This window comes from Centropristis striata, chromosome 10 (genome assembly GCF_030273125.1).
Source record: "Centropristis striata isolate RG_2023a ecotype Rhode Island chromosome 10, C.striata_1.0, whole genome shotgun sequence".
Taxonomy (NCBI): domain Eukaryota; kingdom Metazoa; phylum Chordata; class Actinopteri; order Perciformes; family Serranidae; genus Centropristis; species Centropristis striata.
In genome coordinates, this window is record NC_081526.1 from 19,757,846 (window position 1) to 19,779,724 (window position 21,879).

General features: G+C 38.5%; 1 protein-coding gene across 1 annotated transcript; it reads right to left on the reverse strand.

The window, feature by feature from the left end:
* Positions 1-8,512: 8,512 nt before the first annotated feature.
* On the reverse strand, positions 8,513-21,622 carry si:rp71-68n21.9 (kelch-like protein 9). The gene is made up of 11 exons (XM_059342166.1): positions 21,443-21,622; positions 20,041-20,097; positions 19,337-19,479; positions 18,208-18,395; positions 17,650-17,782; positions 16,135-16,331; positions 15,804-15,879; positions 14,716-15,273; positions 14,301-14,480; positions 13,389-13,502; positions 8,513-10,753 (listed from the first exon to the last, which is right to left on the reverse strand). The coding sequence occupies exons 2-11, from the start codon at positions 20,043-20,045 to the stop codon at positions 10,257-10,259; spliced, it is 2,091 nt and encodes a 696-aa protein (XP_059198149.1). The 5' UTR covers positions 20,046-20,097; positions 21,443-21,622; the 3' UTR covers positions 8,513-10,256.
* Between the last annotated feature and the right edge of the window lie 257 nt (positions 21,623-21,879).

Sequence of the window (21,879 nt, forward strand, 5' to 3'; positions counted from 1 at the left end):
CGTCCTGTCGCCCTCTTTTTTCGTCTCTACTCCACGCGAGGCACACGTCCTCTGGCAGGGCAGCCGCCGGCGCCGACGGCTTGTTTAGCGATAAAATTAGCTACAGTAGTTCTGCGGTAGTGGAACTACTGTTTCCACTGCTTACAAAAATACTCCTCGCTGTAAAAAACTAATTGTAAAATGTCGGACACAACAGCAGCGAACTGTTATAATACATGCAGGAGAAATCAAGCTACGTGTTGCAACATGCCTTCAGGTTAACGTTACCTATGCTGATGCTGCATTCAAGTGGTGTCAGAATAATCGGGTAAATGACTTTCCGAATGACAAAAATCACGCGAACACTGATAGGCTACAGTAAATTTCTGCTCATGCAGAGTAAAATGACTTATTGAGTTATTTAGGTCTTTTTAAATGTTTTGGTTATTAAAACATAAAGCATCTTCTTTGTAGCATCCACAAAGTTGAAAAATGACCTCGGGAACACCGAACCTTCCTACACTACTTGAATGGAGCGGGAATTTAAGAGGTGGGTCATGACCTAAACTTAAAAATTCCATCCCACTTAACTTAAAGTTACTCATTCATGACATTACTTTCAAATGTAAGTATATTCTACTTCGAATTAGTAGACTGCGCTTAAATTTAATAGTTATACAATCAAACTTAAATTATCTATGTACGTTGAAATTGATTGTTTGAGTAGAAATGACATCTGGGCTAACAGTGTGTACGATCTGTACACCACCCGGTTAACTAAAACTACTCAGAGAGTTGTCGTCTCTTTTTTGACTAACTTTACAATTGGCTGACATTGAACCCCACTCTGAGTTTAACAGCAGTCATATATCACCAGTGTGCCCTGGTAGTGCAGATACTGACTCTTGTCTAATCTGTCTATGATCAACAAATCATCACAACTGTATTATGATGTGTTAAAACTTGTTTTCCAGAATAATCTAAAACCCAATACATTTCTATGAGAAAATTGATCTTTTGAGGCTGGGAGTGTTTTTTTGTCAACCCAAGTAACTGTGGATGGCTTATTGTCAAGTTACCCATGGAGACTGCTCATGCCAATTTTTATGCTTGTATCACCAAATAAACCATTATATAATTTAATTGCTCCACTAAGGTGTCGGCCATCTTGAAAAATGGCCGCCATCTTGGAATTTCAAGTAACTGTGGGTGGGTTATTATCAAGTGACCCACAGATACTGGTCATGCCAATTTGTATGCTTGTATCACCAAATAAACCATTATATCATTCAATTGCTCCAGTAAGGTGTCGGACATCTTGAAAAATGGCCGCCATCTTGGAATTTCAAGTAACTGTGGGTGGGTTATTGTCAAGTGACCAGCAGAGACTGCTCATGCCAATTTATATGCTTGTATCACCAAATAAACCATTATATCACTTAACTGCTCCACTAAGGTGTTGGCCATCTTGAAAAATGGCCGCCATCTTGGAAATTCAAATAACTGTCGGTGGGTCATTATCAAGTGACCAACAGAGACTGCTCATGCCAATTTTTATGCTTGTATCACCAAATAAACCATTATATAACTTAACTGCTCCACTTAGATTTAGGTGTTGCGCCCCTGAAAACAGGGAGAAATGATCACAAAGCATAAGCGATGTTTTCCTTCATAACAGCATTTACTGATATCTTTCCACATATATACAATCCACAAACAACTTGAAACATTCCCTTAACAAAGTGTACATATGAATTCATATGCGACAGAAACAGTTACAGTTGCCGGTTGAACGCTGCAAAAAAACGCAGGGACATTGTTTACAAACACACGCACGCATGCGCTCAGCAAAACTACTCCCAACTTAATTCAGAATACCCCATAAACAGTCTCCCAACACACAAAACATATTACAACATTATAACAACAACTTCAACAGCGTGACCCGCTGACAACACACCTGAAAACAGGGAGAAATGATCACAAAGCATGAGCGATGTTTTCCTTCATAACAGCATTTACTGATATGAGAAAACTAGCGCAATTTCCCTTGGGTAAAGTGGGCGGAGACCAAAGCAATCGAGTCAGATCTCGCAGATCCAGACCACAATGCAGATCACCGATGACAATATCAAGAAATGAATCAAACTCCCTTTTCAACATTCAACCCTGTGTTCTCCACAATATGAGTCTTACTAGTTTAACAATCCATTTTAACACATCACAGAATTTACTTTAACACCCTGTTACATCATACATGTATCTTGAAAAATGGCCGCCATCTTAAAATTTCAAATGTCTCGGACAATTTTCTTGTTAAGTGACCCATGGAGAGTGTTCATGCCAATTTTCACGCTTGTATCATAAACTGAAAGATTCTGGCAAAAATGAGCACGCTCCACTATATGTGTTCCTCTTACATTTTTTTTCTGGCTGTGCCGTGATTGATTGATTGACAGCCGATGGGCCCAAGGAGGAGGGCTCTCGGCCCTCCCTCTATCTGATTTTTATTGACCATTGGACAATGAGACTGCCGGGCTGTGACATGACTGGCTGATTGACAGCGGAAGGGGCCAAGGAGGAGGGGGACTTTCGGCCCTCCCTCTACCTGTTTTATTGGCCATTTGGCAATCAGTCAACCAAAAAATAAATTAAATTTAAAAAATATTTTTTTTTGTGTAGTTTTTTCAAGTTGTTCGGCCCAAAAGTCCTACCGGCCCACCAGGCATTTGCCCGGTATGCCAGATGGCCAGTGCATGGCTTGATGCAGCATGCATCATAAATGTGCAAAAACAAATATAATTCTGATTGGTCCAGTAGTATGAGAGATATACTGCAGAGATAAAGACATACACACACGATCAATGCCCTCCAGACTGAAAATTGGCAGAAATGTGTGGCTTCCCATAAACAAATTATCAGTTTATTATGACTCTGTGATTAATTCTCAATTGACGGTTCATCAGTTAAGAAATGTTCATTTATACATATTTCCTATATTAATGCAAGCAAACCTATTCTCACACGGAATTGTGAGTCTTTTATTTATTTTTTATTATAAAACTGCTCATTTCCATAATGCTGCACCAAAACAACCTTTAAATTCTCTAGCCAGTGCCAGTTGATAAATTAGAGGAAAGTAACTAGTATTGAGACAATTGAAAGACTTTATACTTCTGAGAATAGATTATTTTTTGCTTTCGAGAAGGCTGAACAATCTCATCACTCTGAATAAACTCTTATGTAACTGGTATTCAAGAAGTAATGGTGAATTAACTCTCCTTCCTGGAAATCTATAATATGTGGAATAATCACAAAAAGCCATGATGAATTGATCATTTGCTAGTGGTGAACCACAGGAATTCATGGAACATCCTTCACTGATTAATGGAATAAGATCATCATGAGTCAAGCAAGGTATAGTAAATGCTTTGTGCTCTTTATATAAAGTGTTGCCAAGTGGACTTAATCTTCTCTTATCTTATGTTAATCAATAACATAAACTCAGTGGTTTCAGCATCTATTTCAGCCCAAAACTGTTTTAAAGAGTAAAATAGGCCACAAATCAATCTTTTTTTTACACTATAAGTCTGTAGTTGCTGCCTAATTTTATTCTTAAAAATAGATTTCATAGTACTGATTTATATTATTTCAAATGAAAATAAAGGCAATCAAACAGCTGGCAAACGAGCTCATTTAATTTACACACAAAATGCCCAACTTTATCAATGTAAAGTAGGTAAATTCTATTAGCTGCAGTTGTATAGATTTATTATAATATATTTATCTTCCAAAACCTGCAAAAGAGAATAATTGTAAATGTTATTTTTTACTACAACCTCTTACGTGAAATTGATGCATGAAGCACACTTCTCTCTGTATTTTTATTGTATTCATTTATTTGTGTTAAAGCAGAGAGAGAGAGAGAGAGAGAGAGAGAGAGAGAGAGAGAGAGAGAGAGAGAGAGAGAGAGAGAGAATAGAGAGTATGTAAGAGTTGTGGCTGAATTTGTTTGTCCAGCAGTCGAATCTCAGCCATTTTCTCTTCCTCCAGCAGCAGCTTCACCAGCCTCTTCCCCAGAAATCCACCAGCTCCTGTCACCACACACACTTCACCTTGCAGAGACATCGCAGGTTTATTCTGTCTTGAATCAATGACAAAAAAACTTCTTTCAAATGGACCTTTTTGAAAGTGAAAAGAAGAATACAAGTTTTGTGGGAGAGACACAGAATGATCTTGTCACAGTTTTGCTCTGTCTACCAGTAATTTTCCACTGAGCCTACTCCCTCCTCATCAGCCAGACTCTCTTCACCTGTTCACCCAGCTGCCTCTGATCACTAATCAAGCCACTATAAAGACTCCTGCCTCACACACACTCACTGCCAGATTGTTCTCAGCTCTTCAATGACAGACTTTCCAGTGGTTTTCCTCAGACTGATTTCCTGTTGTTGACCCTGCCTGCCTCTGATCTACTTGTCTTGCCTGACCCCTGGTAGACTCATCAGCCTTCTGTCCCTGACCTGGAGTTTCCCTGCCAGTCGAACCAGCTTTGCTGCCAGAGACTTTAAGAGACTTTGTTGTTACATTCAAGCTGTTCAAAGTGCAGATTGTTTGCATTGGTCTGTACCTGCCAAGGTTTACATTAAAAGCAATAACCAAGTGTTCCTGGTATCCTGTGTGCTGCAATTGGGTCCATACACAACCCGTTAAAGATCTGCTGTCACAGTCTCAGCTCTTTCACTTTTTGTAAATCCAGAATCGTAACCAGAGAAAACAAATTATTTGCTCAAAGGCAGTGTGGAAAAAAGAGGATTGGCGCGGCTGCTTCAGGGTGGAATGAGAGGCTTTTTGGAGACAGACAAAATAAGGGGCAGGGACTTTTTATGTGCCAAGGACAATGCCTGTTAAAGTTGTGATCTTTTATTGACTCACACTGCATGTGACCAATGCATCTGTTATAAAAGTAGTTCCAAACCTTTTTCCTTTCATTGACTTCATTTGAATAACTTTAAGGGTTATAATAGTATACAGCTTAGAGCCATGGTAACATCAAGAAAGAACCACATGACTGAATTAACCAACACTCTGTTGACATAGAAAAAGAGGGGAACATGTGGAAAATATATTATATTCTACTAACAGGAATGATTTAGCAAATTCAGACTTGTGAATATAAAATGAGAAATATGAAATTTACTAAATAATTTATTACTGTATATTCAATGCACAGCAATAACAGTACATAGTTACTGACAAACTACAGTACAGTAAAATTAATGAACTCAATAACTGGAAGTCTGAAGAAGTTTTCCTGTTATTTTGATGAACTTTTCATACAACTTTCTGTATTATATAAACACATATATACACAGTACTGTTCAAAAGTCTAGCGCAGGTGTGAAAAAATGCCTAGAAGAATTGATGCTGGTTTGGAGGCAAAGGATGGTCACACCAAATATTGATTTGATTAAAAAAAAAAAACCTTTTTTAAAGCACATCTTCACCAGTCATACATTCTCAAAAGGCTTATTTTAGTTTTTGAAAATCCTTTTTTTCTTCCCACTGATGCTTGGTAATTGTTCTATTAGCTCTTTGTTTTTGTTTTTTAACTGTCGACTACTCTCGTGCAGACGAGGCGGTTCAGCAGCTGTGAGGTTTCTTCTTGTGAAGTCTCAACTTTTGGGTCTTAACTTTTGTTTCAGTTTTGGGTACAAGGTAATGGCATTGTTGCCAACTCTATTCCAATGAAAGCATTAGCTCTAAAATGAGCTCAAAGTTAACCCATTATTATTAACCATTAATTCTGTTTTTTACTTTTGGATTATCTAAAAAAGTTGCAAAATGTGTTGCTAGTTGCTCTTTAGAAATAACGTTAAGAGTTTTGATGATCTTGGTATCAAAATAAATGTAAATGAGTATGACATTTTAAATTCTGCTATAAAAAGTTGACAAATGGCTTAAATTGTGAAGATAGATGCCAATTAATGGCAAAAATTGTTACTTTTAGTACTAATTTCAGTGTGTGTGTGTGTGTGTGTGTGTATGTATATATATATATATATATATATATATATATAATTTGGACATCTGACCGATGTGGAGTTTTCCGGAATCGCTAAATGCTGCAGGGAAAGACTGGTTTTCGTACTTAAAGAACTTTGAGGTGAAGAATAAACCACAGAATTTAATCTTGTGTATATTTAAAATGTTTGTCTTCAAAGAGCTCTAAGCAACAGAAGATCACGCATCCTTTTCACTGCTTTATTGAGCTTGTTTAGAGATTCAGAGGAGGTTGCTTATAAAGGAAATATGAGTAAATCAGATCTGTGCTCTCATGTTCAAGGCTGGTTCAGACAAATAAAACCAGATTGGACATTTTAAGGTGAAATCTGTCAGCCAGATGGATAGATATGCTTCTCCTCACACAGTGATGGGTGATAGTTGTCACATTCACTGGTTTCCTCAGTAAATGGGGCACTGAGTCATGAGGCTGTGTGTTGGAAACTCCAAGTGCTGCAGGGTTTTTACCGTTAATAACCAGCATGGTCACATCCGAAAACATTCAAACAACAGTTTCTACACTTTGTTTTTAAGTGAAGGAGCCTGAAGACATTCAGTCTGTTGATGTTGAGCTCTGTACACTTCTTTACAAGTCCTTTTATATGTAGATGATTTATTTTATTTGACTTGATGATGCAACAGAATGCACTGAATGAGATGATGTGCCCAGCCTCTTTGGAAGTGTGTTCAAAAATACATTTCTTGAAGTGGATTTCATAATAATCCATTGAAATTTAACTTCATATTTAATATTTTTATCAGCAACTTTAAAAAAAAGTTTTCTTAAATACAGCTTTTATACTTTTTGATCATTTTCAGAATAAATAACAACTTTGAGTTCTGCAATTAAGTGTATTTTTTAAATTTTGCAATGATTTGTTTTGTGAATTTACAAAAATTATAATATTCTTAAAATAAAGTACACTTGAATAACACATTAAGAACAGCAGAATGAGCATATTAACTTAAACTACATTAAACTTGAACCAAATGGCATCTTTTTGAAGTTCACTTTTTAAAAATACATGTTAAATATACTTTAAATAAAGCATGATAGGTTAAAATGTACTTGCAATTACTTTAACTTAAAACACATTTTTAATCAACTAAAGTGTACTACTTTATTTGCAATTTCATGTAATTTTTTGATATATGATTAATGATTTGTTGTACATTTAAGTACAATTTATAATATACGTCTTTTTTTTTTTTTACCATTTAATGGCTGTATTGAAAAATACATGTTAAATATACTTTAAGTAAAACATGATAAGTAAAAGTGGTGGAATGTTACTAAGTACATTTACTCAAGTACTGTACTTAAATACAATTTTGAGGTATTTTACTTGAGTTCATTCATTTATCATTTATTTAACTTTATAATTCTATTCCACTGAATTTCGAGGCAAATATTGTATTTTTTTTACATTTACCTGCCAGCTTTAGTTACTTTTTTAGGTTAAGATTTAACATAAAAATCATGATGCATTGTTCATTCTTTATTTGACCTCATTAAAGTATATTAATCAATAATAATCCAATAATATATTTAGAATATATAAAACACTCTGAGTGGGTCCATTCTGCATAAAAAGTACTTTTCCTTTTGATACTTTAAGTACATTTTGATGCTGATATTTTTGTTCTTTTACTTCAGTTAGTTTTGAATGCAGGCCTTTTACTTGTAGTGGAGTAATTTCACAGTGGGGTATTACTACTTTTACTTGAGGAAAAGATCTGAATATTTCTAATACACTAAACTACGTCTATTTACCCAGGTTAGAGTATAGTCAGAAGTGCTGCTTTGTGTTTTCTTTTTGCTATGTATAGAATCTGTCTGCTGCTGAGTGTTTTTGGCCCTTGGTGAAGCGATTGATATCACAGCTGTCTGTCGTGTTATCTGGGAGGTGAAGGACAAAGTCTCAAGGGTAATTTCATCGTCACTGACTTGCATCAGATGGACTAAACAGTGCGTAGTTCGCTGTGTGTGTGTGTTAATAACATCCTTGTAGACAAAGATGCATATTTTTCCTCCGACCTGGAGCAATATTTCTCAATCTAGATTGTTTTGGTGTGAGTTGGTGAGTTTTGGAGCCGTAGAGATGTCAGCCTTCTCTCCATTATAAAAGAACTGGACAACATTTTGCTTATTGTGCTACAAAAATACATTTGGAAAAACTTAACACCAGTATCACTTACCAGAAATCATAACCTGGCTACTTAAGATAATTCAAACACTTTGTTGTGAGCTGTTTTATGTGGGAACTATTTTATATTTAGCAGCTTTGAGATAAAACTGTTATTTTTGTGCTATATAGTTTATTATTATATATTATATTGTTATATCGATTATTTCTGAGAGAAGGCAGACATCTTAAACACTCACACCAAAACAATATAGACTGATAAATAGAACTACAAGTAGGAAGGAAAAACTTGTATTTTTGTCAATTTAACTGATTCTGAGTTAAGATCATAATCAACAGTTTATTTTCATCTTAAAACACTGCATAAACATAAATATACAAATCACAAGTCCTCCAAAAATATGACATTTTTGCTCCTACCCAAAAAACAACAACTCATAAATAAATGTAACCTTTGCTGTTTTAAAAAAATTGTTCACTTGTCAAATCATTGCAGTTTTATGGCAAAAGAGTACATGGTTAGCTGCTATAAAAGTTCTATTAAAAAAAGTCAAATAAATGGAGGCAACTGCAGGAAGTTGGTGACATAAGATCGCAATGCACCGAACTAATGCTACTTCAAATCGTATTGTTTACTTTTAGTTGCACATGCAGTCCTTTACTTGTTTTATCCGTACACGACCCCTCCTGCCCTCCTTAACTGGACTTTGCTGTTCTTTATACTCAGTTTCTTCTCTTCCCCCTTTATTTTCACACTCGGTAACGTACATTTTTGTACATTTCTGTTCCACACGTCCTCCAAAACATACAGGTTTTTTTATTCTGACCCTAAAGAAATACGACCCACAGGAGCTTACAAAAATGGGCGCCCTAACAGCTTGCAGGAGTCAAATGGTTGCAGTTTAAGGGCAAAAAATTTACATGGGTAGGTGCTATAAAAAACAGTGAAAAAGTAAAATAAATGCATGTAACTGACGAAAGTTGGGAACGTAAGAACTCAATGCATGGAAGTAACGTGACCTCAAATCTTACTGTTTATTTTTGGTTTCACAGGGGACAAGAACATTGGTCTTCATCAAGTCCTGTGCTTGTTTTTATCTCTACACCCCTCCCACCCTCCTTAAGTGGACTTAGCTTTGTACTTTAATTAGTTAACGTAGTTTCTTCGTTAACTAAAAATGTAAATATATGTCCTAATAAGCTGCACATGGAGTCATGTTTTGTGGCAGAACAGTCTCTTTCTCTGTTACTTCAGCTTATGTAACAAAAGGAAATTCCCAATCCTAATTTAGACATTATCGTCTTTGTTGTCATTTCAGGACTCTGCGTCACAGACCTCCATGACCATTAAAAAAAAGATGAACAACACAAGTGAGCCTTTGTGGCTTGTTACACACTCATTCATTATGAAACAGACTGATTTTTGTTTAATTTTTGATGCCAGCTAGACTGTCATGCCATGGTAGTCTGTGGTTGTTTTTCTTTGTAACGAAATTACTTTCTTTATCCCTTCTTAATTCAAATGTGCATGCAAGTGAGTAATAAGTGAGTAATATAAAAAAATCCCATACTTTTAATTGCTTTATTTCCCATATTTTGTCATGAAAAATAAGTATATATACTCAAACAGCTTTGTATAGGAATTATTCTGTGCTGAGCTTTTTGATCCCTGTAAGCCGTTTCCACTGTATATTTAATTTATTTCTGAGGTCAGTTTTTATGGCTTTCAATCACTTTTGTGAAACAGCAACAGGAAATGGGCTGGCTCTTTCACTGAAGATGCGTCAAATGTTTCCTTTTACATTCTGAAGCTGCAGAGTGTAAGGACACGAGCAGCAGATGGTGTGATGCTGCAGGGCTGCCAGGACAGGAAATGCCACTGAAGATAGTGAAATGTGATAGAGGTGAATTTTGAGCTGCTGAATGCTAATCGAAACAGCTAGATATGTTTGCATGAAGCTTGTGTTTGCAGCCCACACTGTTTCCTGTTCTGCCCTCGTTTCACCGCTGCATGCAGGTGATTCTCGTCTGGCCTGTTGAGTTGGAAACCCCCCAGTCTGCGGTGCACGTTCAGCTCTTCGCTGTGGGCAGCGGACACTCCTGTATCTGCGCCTCGTCCACTGATCCCTCCGGCAGGTGAACTGTCATGGTGCAGGCACGAATCCCCCCCAGGGGCTCCAGCACATTGAACACCCTGTCCCACACGTCCTGCTCCGGGTCATACCGCTGCACGATATCGACCATGCACCTGCTGTTCCAGGAGTACCCTCCCACCACATAGACCTGCCCATTGAACACTGTCACCCCCACGTCACTCTGGCCCCGAGGCATCGCCGCCACCACCGTCCACTGGTCCGTCTCCGGGCTGTAGTACTCGCAGCCCAGGACGTCGTCGTAGTCGCTGCTGCCCCGGAAGTGGTTCCCACCCATGACGTAGAGTCTGTCCCCGACAGTGCACATGCAGTGCAGGCCGCGCAGCTCCATCATGTCGGCTCTGCGGCTCCACGTGTCGGTGGCGGGATCGTAACACCAGAGCTCCTTCTGGAAGGTGTCACGGGTGATCCCACCTGATGGACAAAAGAGGATAACAACATATGTTACAGAAAGAGAAAAGAATGACAGGGCATGTCTTGGCGGAAGTGTTGCACTGTGACTATCTCGCAGTGTGAGTTCACAAGAATTTGATGGTGTTGATGATGATAAAATTTTAAAGTTGATATTATTGTGACGGGTCTTTAACACATGGATTCTGGTTCATAGGAGCACTGATGTTGAGCTGTGTGTAGGAGAAGCTGTTTGTGTTAACATGATAGACAAAATACTTATTTAAGATGACTTTTCTGGCATTTTTCATGCTATATTGGACAGTGACAGAGAAAATGCGAGGGGGAGACATGCAACAAAGGGACCCAGATTCCAACCCAGGACTCTGCTTGAGTGGTATATGCCTGAGAATTTAATTAATGTTTGACGTTAATGTAGTTTATTCTGGTAAACAACACCACCACATTATATCTTTATTATATCTTCTCTTGGGTTTTAAATTTGCTTCACTGTGACCCACCTCCACCACAGGTGGTGTATTTCCTGCTTCTCAGTCCTGCGTCGTGTGAAACTTGTGTTTCTGCTCTCAACATGAGAATCTGGTTTCCTGTCCAAAGTTGCTAAGAAACCTGGCTGACATCAGACTGAGAGTCTACTGCTGAACAGGAAGTGGTTTAAAATCGGCCTGCCGAGCAAGTTTGTCAATACTTCAACTTGTAAAAATAGAACCTGATATGCAGTTGCTGCAGAAACAAATATTCTACGCTCCTCACTGCATAGAGGCCATTCCACTTTCAAGGACCTAAAGCTGAATTTAGCCAAAATCTTCTGTCTTTTTTTGTGTAAAGCTCCAGTATTAATTTATTTTAATATAAATGTTAGTTATTTTAAAGGTGATTGTGTTGTTTTTGACCTCTAGTAGTGCTATTGAGCATTTTTTCCTCACTTTTATGCCTACATCGGTATACACATGCACATTCCTGCCAGTGTTCTCTGTTAACAGTGAGAGATTTGAAGGGATAATTTTACCTAACTGCTTGGTATTGGATGGTAAGTTAATCAGAGAGTTATGAGCTTCATCTCAATATCACTCCTCCAGTTTTCTCTCTTCTCTCCTCAAACACTTGACCCCGAAACACAATGAAGATCCTTCATCTTGAATGACGTCCCAAAAGTTTTTTTGCCAATTTAGTTTACAAGGCTACATTCATCCTTTGAGGCAAAAAAAGGTACATTTCAGAAATGGAAACAGAAATTAAGTAACAAAAAAACCACCTTGTATCCCATGAATATCTCTCTTTACTTATGATGTGTGCACAGCTGTATTATCTGTGACTGGACAATCTGTATCTGTGCACAAAGAGACAGTTCCCCCCCTCACATTCTCCCCTGGTTCCCTTCTGTCTCGCTGCCCTAAGCTAACAAAAACTGTCTTCGCTGTCTACCATCTATCTTCTACATTTAGCTGACAGCTTTAAGATTTAACATGAAAAACATGATCAATTAAAAAATATTAAAACACAATTTACTAAGTAGTTAAAATGAGCTCTACCCTGCTTACTTTAATTACATCAATAATAATAATAATAATAATAATAATGATAATAATAATAATCCAATAACTTGCATAACAAGTAATTTTACTTTTGATACTTTAAGTACAATTTAATGCTTATAGTAGTAAGTTTTGAACTTTTACTTGTAGTGGAGTAATTCAGCAATGTGATATTAGTACTTTTACTGAAATTATGTACTTTTACTGAAATGATGATCTGAATACTTCTTCCACCACTGGTTAAAACACCTAAAATGACCTTTGTGTAGTTGATTCATTGAATGTGTGATTAATGACTGTTCTCAACCAGAAGCAAAGGGAGAAGTTGCATAACTTTGTCAGTTGTAAAAAAAAAAAAAAAAAGTTTATGAGGAAGTCAGTTCTGATGTTGCAGACTGTGTCAAAGTTGCGTCCACATGTGAACTCTGACTGTTGGTTTCTTTTCACCACGAAGAGAAGCTTTGTATACATTCAGCCCTGACCATGATCTTTCTCTGACCACGTAGTTCTCGTTCAACTGAAACCAACACTAACCTCAGTGGTAGCAGAACAGAAAATGGTCATATGACTTATTTCTGAAACAGTCAGAGGGGTAGATTCTGACTACCGTTTAGATACGAATTACTTTCTGTTTAGATACCAGGACTTCACACAGTAGTTCATGATTTATTGTGCATTTTTAACAAATTTTTGGACTATCTTATAAAATAAGAAGCATATATCTTTGCTACACTGTTTGTGTAATGTACTTCATTGTTTATTTTATGAGGAGTAAATTAGATTTAATTGGTACTTGACTGTGTTGTATAAAAACTTGGCATTTAAATTTTTTTTTCTGGCAGAATGCAGAGTAAATTATTATATTGTAGTTCATGATTATTATATATAGAGAGAGAGTCATGGAAAGATTCAAGTGTGTGTGAATTCACTCTCGATGGTGCAAACTGATGCAAAAGGTGCATCGACATGAGCTGAAAATGTTTCTACTTTAGCAAAGCATTTTTGCCTGTTTCAAGGATTTATGAATCTACTTAATAGATAAAACACATTACGACATTAAATATCAGTACTGTGTGACTGTGTGTTGGACAGTGTGAACTTACCTGAGATGTACATGAGGTCCTGGTGAACTGTCCCAGCGTGTCCGTAGTGAGGCTCCACCATGTTGGCCACAAACGTCCATTCGTTTTTCTTCAGGTTATAGCACTCCACTGTGTCTGAAAAGAGAGGCGTTTTTTATTTAAGCATTAAGTATATTGTCACATACACAGTCAAATAATCTTTATAACATTTTGTTCATGTCCTCATGTGAGAACATTTCTTTATTCTCATCTTAACTTTTTCTCACTTTATTATTCAGAACAGATACAGGATTTTCAAACTCAACTGCACACGACTCCTGCAACGGGTCTGGACGCCTCGTAAATTGTGTTTGTGCCAAAGAGAAAATTCAAAACACAAGGAAATTGGTGAATAAGCAAGCTCTCTTCAATCACTTCTACAAGCCACTTCAGAACGAATCTGTTCGTACAAGTGGTACAAGTGTTTCTTGCATGAGATCCAATGTTTTGTACATCATGAGTCTTTGGACTTCTCTGTGTTGACTTGGGACTTGAGTGCAGAGTCTGAAACCTTCCATTTGGATTCCTAAAAAAGTGCTGCTCCTCACTGAATGTAGTGTATTTTAACAACATGCATGCATATTTATTTGTTGTTCATAAACCTTTTCTGTAACTTTATTGCATGCTGTAGTAGATCCGGTGCCAAAGTGTTGACTTGCTGGGAATCAATAACGTTAATGATTAGTCATTCAGGACAATTTTTAAATAATTTATATTACTTTAATATTACTTTTTAATGGGCTTGGAGTAAGGTATTTCTTAGTCAGGAGGCTGAAGTCCAAGTTCAGGAGTGCCACTGGTGCTTTTTATTTTGATGATATTTTGAGTCCACATGAGTCCAAGTCATGTGAAAAGATTCCACATCTCTAGCTGACAGCAAATAAGAATAATTACCGATCTCTCCTGATGCATTTCTTCCTCCGACTGCGAACAGATTCCCTTTCAGCGCGCTCAGGTGGAAAAAAGTCCTCTTCTCGTTGAGCGAAGCTATCTGAAGCCACTTGTCAAAGCGTGGGTCGTATCGGTAGGCCGTGTCTATGGCCGTCTTCCCCTTTGTGTCGTAAGTGCTCTGACCTGAGAGACGAACAGGAATAAAGTAGATTATACATTCCAAAAGACTCATTATTATATATTTTTTTATTATGGTTTGTTTTAGTGAGTGACTAATGGTCTGAATGAAATCAATCAATATTACAACATACTGCATAATGGTAATTTGTTAAAGAAAATAATTATCATGTTGCAGCAACTAAGTTTGCCCCAAATTAAATACAAACACAGTTGTGTTGTGTACTGTAGGTGTCCTGACCTCCAACAATAAAGAGGAATCCGCCCAGAAGAGCCATGCCATGCTGGTAGCGCGGCACCTCCATGGGCTTCAGGGCCTTCCAGTGCCCCGTGGCTTCAGCATACAGCCTCAGCTCGCGGCTCACCACCAGCTGCTGCCGCATCACGCCGCCCAGGGCCAGGATGTGGGTGTCGTCTGAGCGTATCTGTGTCCGCTCCGTCTGCAGAGCTGGCTGCATGAAGGGCATCATCTGGTAGTTGCTGGCCTCCAGCAGCAGGTTCACACAGGCCGTTTCGGAGCGCATCATGGAGTCTCCCCCCTCCTCATCGTCCTGCGAGATCTGGATCAGCTCACTGGGGCTCATGAGAGGGAAGCGAATGTGTCGCATCAAGGCGTAGACGGAGGAGCGTCGGCTAGGGGATTCATGGTCCAGCCATCCTCGGGCGATGTGGTAGAGCTCCATCTCAGAGAAACCCTTCAGGGAGTTGTTGGATAGAGCATTGGCCATGGTGGTTTCAGAGAGCTGGAGGTAACGGCCGCACCCCACCAATGCCGAGAGGTTCTGGCTCACAAACTCACCTGGGTTTCATACAACAAAGAGGATCAACATCGACAATCATAACAAGTTTATTTATTTATTTTTTCTGTGCGTGTTGATAATATAAACATCCTTATGTTGTGAAATGATCACAGCTTGGCTATGTTTAGGAAACATAACTACAAAGTGAGTGTTAGGAAAACATAACTACTGCTGGACACAAGGTATTTACAGAAGTTATGGTAGTTATGTAGATTATGTAAAATGTAATGCAGAATGTGACATAGCTACACAAAAGTAAATGACAAAAAATGAGAGATCGATGTCTATAGAAGATAAAGAGTCTATACAAAAGTGTAGAAAAAGAACAATTAGATAGAGATAGAGAAAATGCCAAACATCTGCCATCAATATTTCAACTGAAATGGAAAACGCAAGAACAGAGAGAAACGGAAATTATTTAAAAGGTGCCGGATTATTTTCACAATATTAACTTGTGTGTATTTATTACAACAATATAGATTTATTATTTTTGTTACCGTGCTTTTAGATCAGTTCCATGAACTCTCACCTATATTCGTCTGAACGTCCTCCAGCAGCAGGTCTGTGGCGATGCGCTCCACCTCCACACAGTTATCAATCGTGATCTTCAGCAAAGAACAAGAAGAAATTAATGTGAGTAAAATATGATTATCAGCTTTGCTGGGCACAACTTTCACTATTCTGCAGCTGCAATGCACACAGGGGGCACTTAAAAACGTCTTTTATTCTGTTCTGTGTAACTGACACTGACAGAGAGGGCGTCAAAGGACAGTGAGGTACTCGGAGGGATCTGGCAGTTAATGAGCTGCACCTCCAGTGCAGCTGTAATTTATGCAGCATCACACAGTAAACTCTCTCACCTCGCTGCTCAGAAGCTGATTACAGAAGCTCAGGACCGGCATGACCTGCAAGAAGTTGGCAGCCTCCAGCGTGTCCTGCAGATTACCCATGTCCAGGCTGACTTTGGATGTGTAGATGAAGTCGATAATATTCTTTAAACCCGACTTAGTGACCCCATGCAGCTTGATCTCTCTCATCTCCTGCTCCCTCATGCCTCCTGGACAAGGACACAACAAAAACACAGAGACGGAGACAAGGTTAATGAATGATTTTGCATCCTTTCAGAAGCTTTGTCATGATGCCAAAGTGCACAGTCAGCAACATATAAAAAGGCACAGCTGACACTGTAAAGCTGCTCAGACGTTAAACAGAGTGAGGATAATAAAAGTACTGTAGTTCATTATGTTGTCAAAGCTGCAAAGGAAGCTTAAAGCGGAAGTGAGTTCTTCCTCTTTTCTTTTCCTATTTGTGAAAATAGTGGAAGTATGAGTAGTTGCACCCTGAAAACAACACATATGTTAGTATTTTATATTTACCCTATTTTTTCAGATATCAAATCAAAAATTCACCACAGGACAGAGAGTTTATTTATGTATATTATAGCAAAGCTAGTGGTGTAGCTGAAAGGAGAGTACATACTAAAATAAGGATATGTGCATGCAAATAGTCTGAGGATAATAATATTTTCAGTATGAAAAAAACTTTATTAAATAGTTATACCAGCTAAATATCAGTATGTTACCGTCTATATTGGGTGTATTAGTGATGAACGGGCTGATTCTTGTCACAGAATTAGTTCAATCAATCAGTGATGCATGTAAATGTATCAAAACTGTTTGAGATTGGATACTTTTTTCAAAAACATGTCATCAGTTTCCTTGTGACACTCCGTTATTGACTCCATCCCCCAAACATTCTCTACAATGCATTGCCGATTATTATGTTTAAGTTTGCATGAATAAAAGATAAATATTCATTAGAATACATTGAGTCAGCCTCCCCCTAGAATGTTGGGAGGCTGTGTCAGCTCAATACGATGTTACAGAAATGTCGCCTACCAATCTGTAATTCTTATTTAGGGGAACCAACAGACGTCCTGGTTTTTTTAAGTATAGTACCACTTGAATGGTGCAGACTCAAGTCTAATTCAGTCTTGTTCACTCCCAGTTTGAGAGATCTTGTTCAGTGAGTCACTGATGATGATGAGTATGTTTGACACGCTAACCACGTACATATCTGACACTTAAAGAGCTGTTCAAAAAGTTTTGCCCATGACCATTCATCTCAGAGTAAAATCAGCCTCACAGAGCTGCTAGCATGTCTATGAACTCTTGGTGTTGTTGATACTATGGTTTGCGGTGTAGTCCGGAAATTTGTTTCTAATATTTTCGTCCACCTAAATATACATGAACACACATGTTAAATGTAGTGCTGCCTTTACAAAGTGATGCACTTGTCACAAAGAGTATATTTTCAAAAAAGCAAATGTTTCCTACATTTTTTGCATTCATACTGATAAAAACAGGACGTCTGACCTGTGAACATTGCCTTGAAATAGTCACTGGATGAAGCCATGATGACTCGGTGGACCGGGAACATGTCCTTGCTGTCTCCAGGAACCAAAACGACATCACAGAGAGTCTCGTCTGCCCGAAAAGCATCAAAGCCCTGCAGGAATTTATTCACATTATAATAATGTTTAGACATTTCTGACAGAATTAGTGGCTTCTACAAGATTCTTCTCTTCCTCTCTATCATGTTAATGTGGTGCATTGGTTTTTTTTTTTACCCTTTTGTTAACTCTTAAAAATTGTTTAAACTTAGCACCAAATCTGTGTAAACAACTGTATTAGCCCCAAAATTGCTGAGCAATGCTTGAGCATTCAGTGAGCTTTTTGTATGGGAACAAATTTCTTTACGAGACTGAGTTTAGTGTAAGACAAAAAATGAAATCAAAGAAATAAAATCCACTTATAACAGGAGGTATGTTTTAAGCTCACACTAATTCCAGAGATTTTAATAATGTAGAGAAACAGTTGCTTTCTTTTTCACTTCTGCTCCAAAATTAGTTGTTGTTATTAATTAATATTTACATGCAACACAGCTGCTCCATGTTCAGTGCTGCTGAACACCTTTGACAGTGGACGAGGGGGAAGTTTTGGCTTTGTCGCTTTGTCTGGACGTTTAGGTGGCATCTCCATTGGAGGGTGGAAAGGAGCAAGAGTCGGAGCTGGAGCAGGAGGTGGAGGAGCAGCAGCGGCTGGTGGAGATGGCCTGTCATCTATCAAACAGATGAAGATGAAGAACAGATATCGAGAGATGAGAAAAGTCATGATACTGGCGATGCTGCAGGTGCATACTGCATACTGCAGACTGCTCGGCTTCTTAAGTGTTTATCTGCACGTATCATCCTGTAATTATAATCCACCTTCTAGTTCTGATGATTAAATAGGTTTTTTTTTAAGCCCATCGGATGGCTGCTCACTATTGCTTTTCCTTTCACTTTCAGTTTCATTAGGCTCACTTTCGGGAACAAAAGTACTTCTCTAAGGTTAAGGCTAAAAGGTTTCTGGTTAGGCGTTATAAAGATAGTTTAAAAAGTAAAAATAAATGCATGAAAATGGCAAAAGTTAAGCAGTTATATTGATGACGTTAATATAAGTGACATAGTTACAGTGGTTATGTAAAAAATTATGTTAAATCATGTTACTTAAACATTGTTTGCTTTTGCTTTCACACAGGACATGGATGCTGATCTCCTGGATGAAAGTCCTTGTTTGTTTAACCACCACCCCTCCCACTCATGCTAAGACCGACTTTTACATGCTGTATCCTCAGTTTCCTACTTCCCCCTTCACTTTCATACTCTGTAACGTCACTTCAACTTTTGCAACAAGCATAATTAGCACGGCCACTAGAGGGCATCTCCAAAAAAAACATTAATGTTGCAGCCCATTCAATGAGCTGACAACAACCTGCTGTACCTACTAGAAGGTCCTGCCCATACTTATTGTCAGAATTGTCTGACAATGATCAAATCAACTGCCACAACTGATTCCTTCAACATATCAATATGCTCTTTCATCTCCTACAGTTGTTATTTATTTGGTCTGCGTTTGCAGGGAACATTTTGGGCACAATCTTCATGTGTGAATTTCTTCTCCTCCTCGTATCAAATGGGATCAGTAATTAGTAACGTAATGAAAAGCTATACACACACACCTTGTTGAACAGGTCTGTCAGGCGGAGCAGGAAGTCTCTCCGGCTGAGCCGGAGGTCTCGGAGGATCCCGGGACTGATGCCTGCTGCCCAGGCGGGACAATCTGCGGCTCAGCCTCCCGGGCCCGCTGTCATCTCCACTGCCCCTACGGAGGAGGAGGAGGAAGAGGAGGAGGAGGAAAGAGATCAGAGACCAGAATCAAACTATTATGTGCAAAGAATGTAATGTAAATGAAGGTCAAACTAGTGAATGAGTAGTAACAGTAAGCTTACCAAATATGTACCAAGAGTAATTTTTGAAAGTTTTATTTAGTATTTTGTCAGTTTCGACTCTAATACACAGTTTTTTGCCTCTCAGCATTTCCTCTTGTAAACAAACATTACTCCCTAAGTTAACTTGGCAGACCTCGATTCGCTTCGACCATCTCTAATTTACAGCATTTAAGTACTGGAGTTTCCTGGAAGAAGAAGTCTTGCAGCTTACAAAAGTCCTTTATCTGTTATGTATTGCATGTTCTGTGTTTTGAAAAGGAGGAACCAGTGAAATGTTTTCAATTCAACCACTTCACTTGAAAGTGTTAACTAACAAGCTGCAGGAACAGGAAATACACTAATACCACAAACTAATTGTGGCATATAATGGTGTTAAAATATGGCAAAAAGTTGGAACATAAAGCGGACAATGTTGAATTATAAAAACACTTTACCCCATGTCATTGGCCTCTTGTGGCTGAAGACGCTGGTTGTTTCGCTGGTGAGACTTCCTGCAGGGAGACAAAATAACGAAAGCTTTTTGTGGACTGGTTAAATTAAGGTTAAAATACCTGCAGAGGATTGTTTTACAGTAAAGAGTGTTATATGTTTCAACCCCCGGAAGAAATATCTCCCCCCCCCCCCCCCCCCCACCTCTTCTTATGTGTTTATCTTTAGATTTCAGAGAATTTTTGTGTTTTTTTTTCAGCAAATGTTTAATATTTTCTGAAAACATTCAGCAGAAGCAATGTTTGGTATCACTTCTGTCTGAACTTTTTGGAAACTAATAGTAGGTCTGCATAAATCTGCTTAACTGAGTGTCTTTCTCACCAACAAGCATGAGAACAGGAGACTGCAGATTATCTACCACTGCACGGATAGCTGCGATTTTGTGATTACGGACACCTGGCTACATGAAAACATCCCCTACACAACCATGTAGCTAGCAGACCACATCTCCACCACACTGACTCTGCATTGCATCCACCTGTGACTCCTCTCAGCGGGCTGTTGGTCTCTGCACGCTCCAAAGAGCAAGTAATCTCCCTTGGGATGGAGCTACACTCTCCGGGGAACCCGTGCATAGCAGCTGTCTTCTGAATGCAGAATATTAGTTCCGGTGTCGGTCTTAAATTTAGTTTAAAACGTTTGCTATACATGTTTGAGGAAAATGCAAGTTTATAGCATCACAATCTTGAAATGTGTCATCGCTGCATTTAGTAAATCATGCACAAAGTAAAATACTGCCCCAGTTTTTGAAGCATGTTTCCAATATAAACACACACTACCTACCACAACATTACCTTTATAATACAGTGACAAATGTCTAAATTACTGTGTTTTGCTGATGTATAATAGGAGAATTTGGAAGAAACAAAGCCTCTTTATTAACATTTTACTGCTTCTGTCATCTTCAAGTCCCAACATTTATGGTCAAAGACACAAAACACTTAATGTTAAAGCTTTAAATTTGTCTCACAGCATACAAGTAATTGCAAACTCATTAAGTGACTTGTTAATATTCAAAAGAAACATTTAAAGGAATCTGAAGTTATTGGAGGCCAGGTGTGACCTTAAATCACCTCTTATATAAAACAAAATGACGTACAGTGACCATACTCTGTTTCTCAACTGACAAGTGCATTTATGAAGAGAAACAGCAGCTCAGTGTCGTGAACACTTTGAAAACAGAATCAAAATGAGTGAATTTAAATGCACCACTGCACTATGTGTAGCTTCCTGTACAGCTGATCCAGATGAACACACACATATGAATTTGTGGTACTTTATTGTCATCATGTACAGTGATGGCTCACATGGATCCAGATCTGAAACAAACACCTATGGGGGACCTACCTGGAAGAAATCCTCCTCAGCAGACTGGAACCAAGGCCTCCCTCCAGCCTGCCCGTCTAAACAACCAGAACTCCGAGAGGAACGCTGAGCAGAAAATGTCTGCTGTACTGCGTCAGCTGGTTGGAGTGCTGAGCGCCTGGGTGAGCATCAACGTCTCTTTGCCTTAACCGAGACCTCAGTCACTTCCTGTGCTACTTCTCTTTCTCGCAGACAGCGCCTTCTCACATCTCTCCACCCCAAAGTGACACACTTGTGATACTGTTAGCGAAATCATCACCAAAAAGTTTCACAAGCTGTTTTAAAGCTTTGAGTGGGGCCTATATGCAAACAGGTAGGCTGTCGATTTCCTCTGTAGATAAGACACACATGATGACACAGATGGAGGAGTGTGTCATCTAAATCTGTCATTTATTCTTACATTTTTTCTTTTTTATGAT

Excerpts from the sequence above, each read along its gene's own strand:
- si:rp71-68n21.9 (XM_059342166.1), bottom strand. Across the intron at positions 16,332-17,649 it reads TTTCAAGGCAATGTTCACAG|GAGGCATGAGGGAGCAGGAG; the intron begins GTCAGACGTCCT and ends GTCCTTGTCCAG. Across the intron at positions 14,481-14,715 it reads ATTCCTCTTTATTGTTGGAG|GTCAGAGCACTTACGACACA; the intron begins GTCAGGACACCT and ends TTCGTCTCTCAG.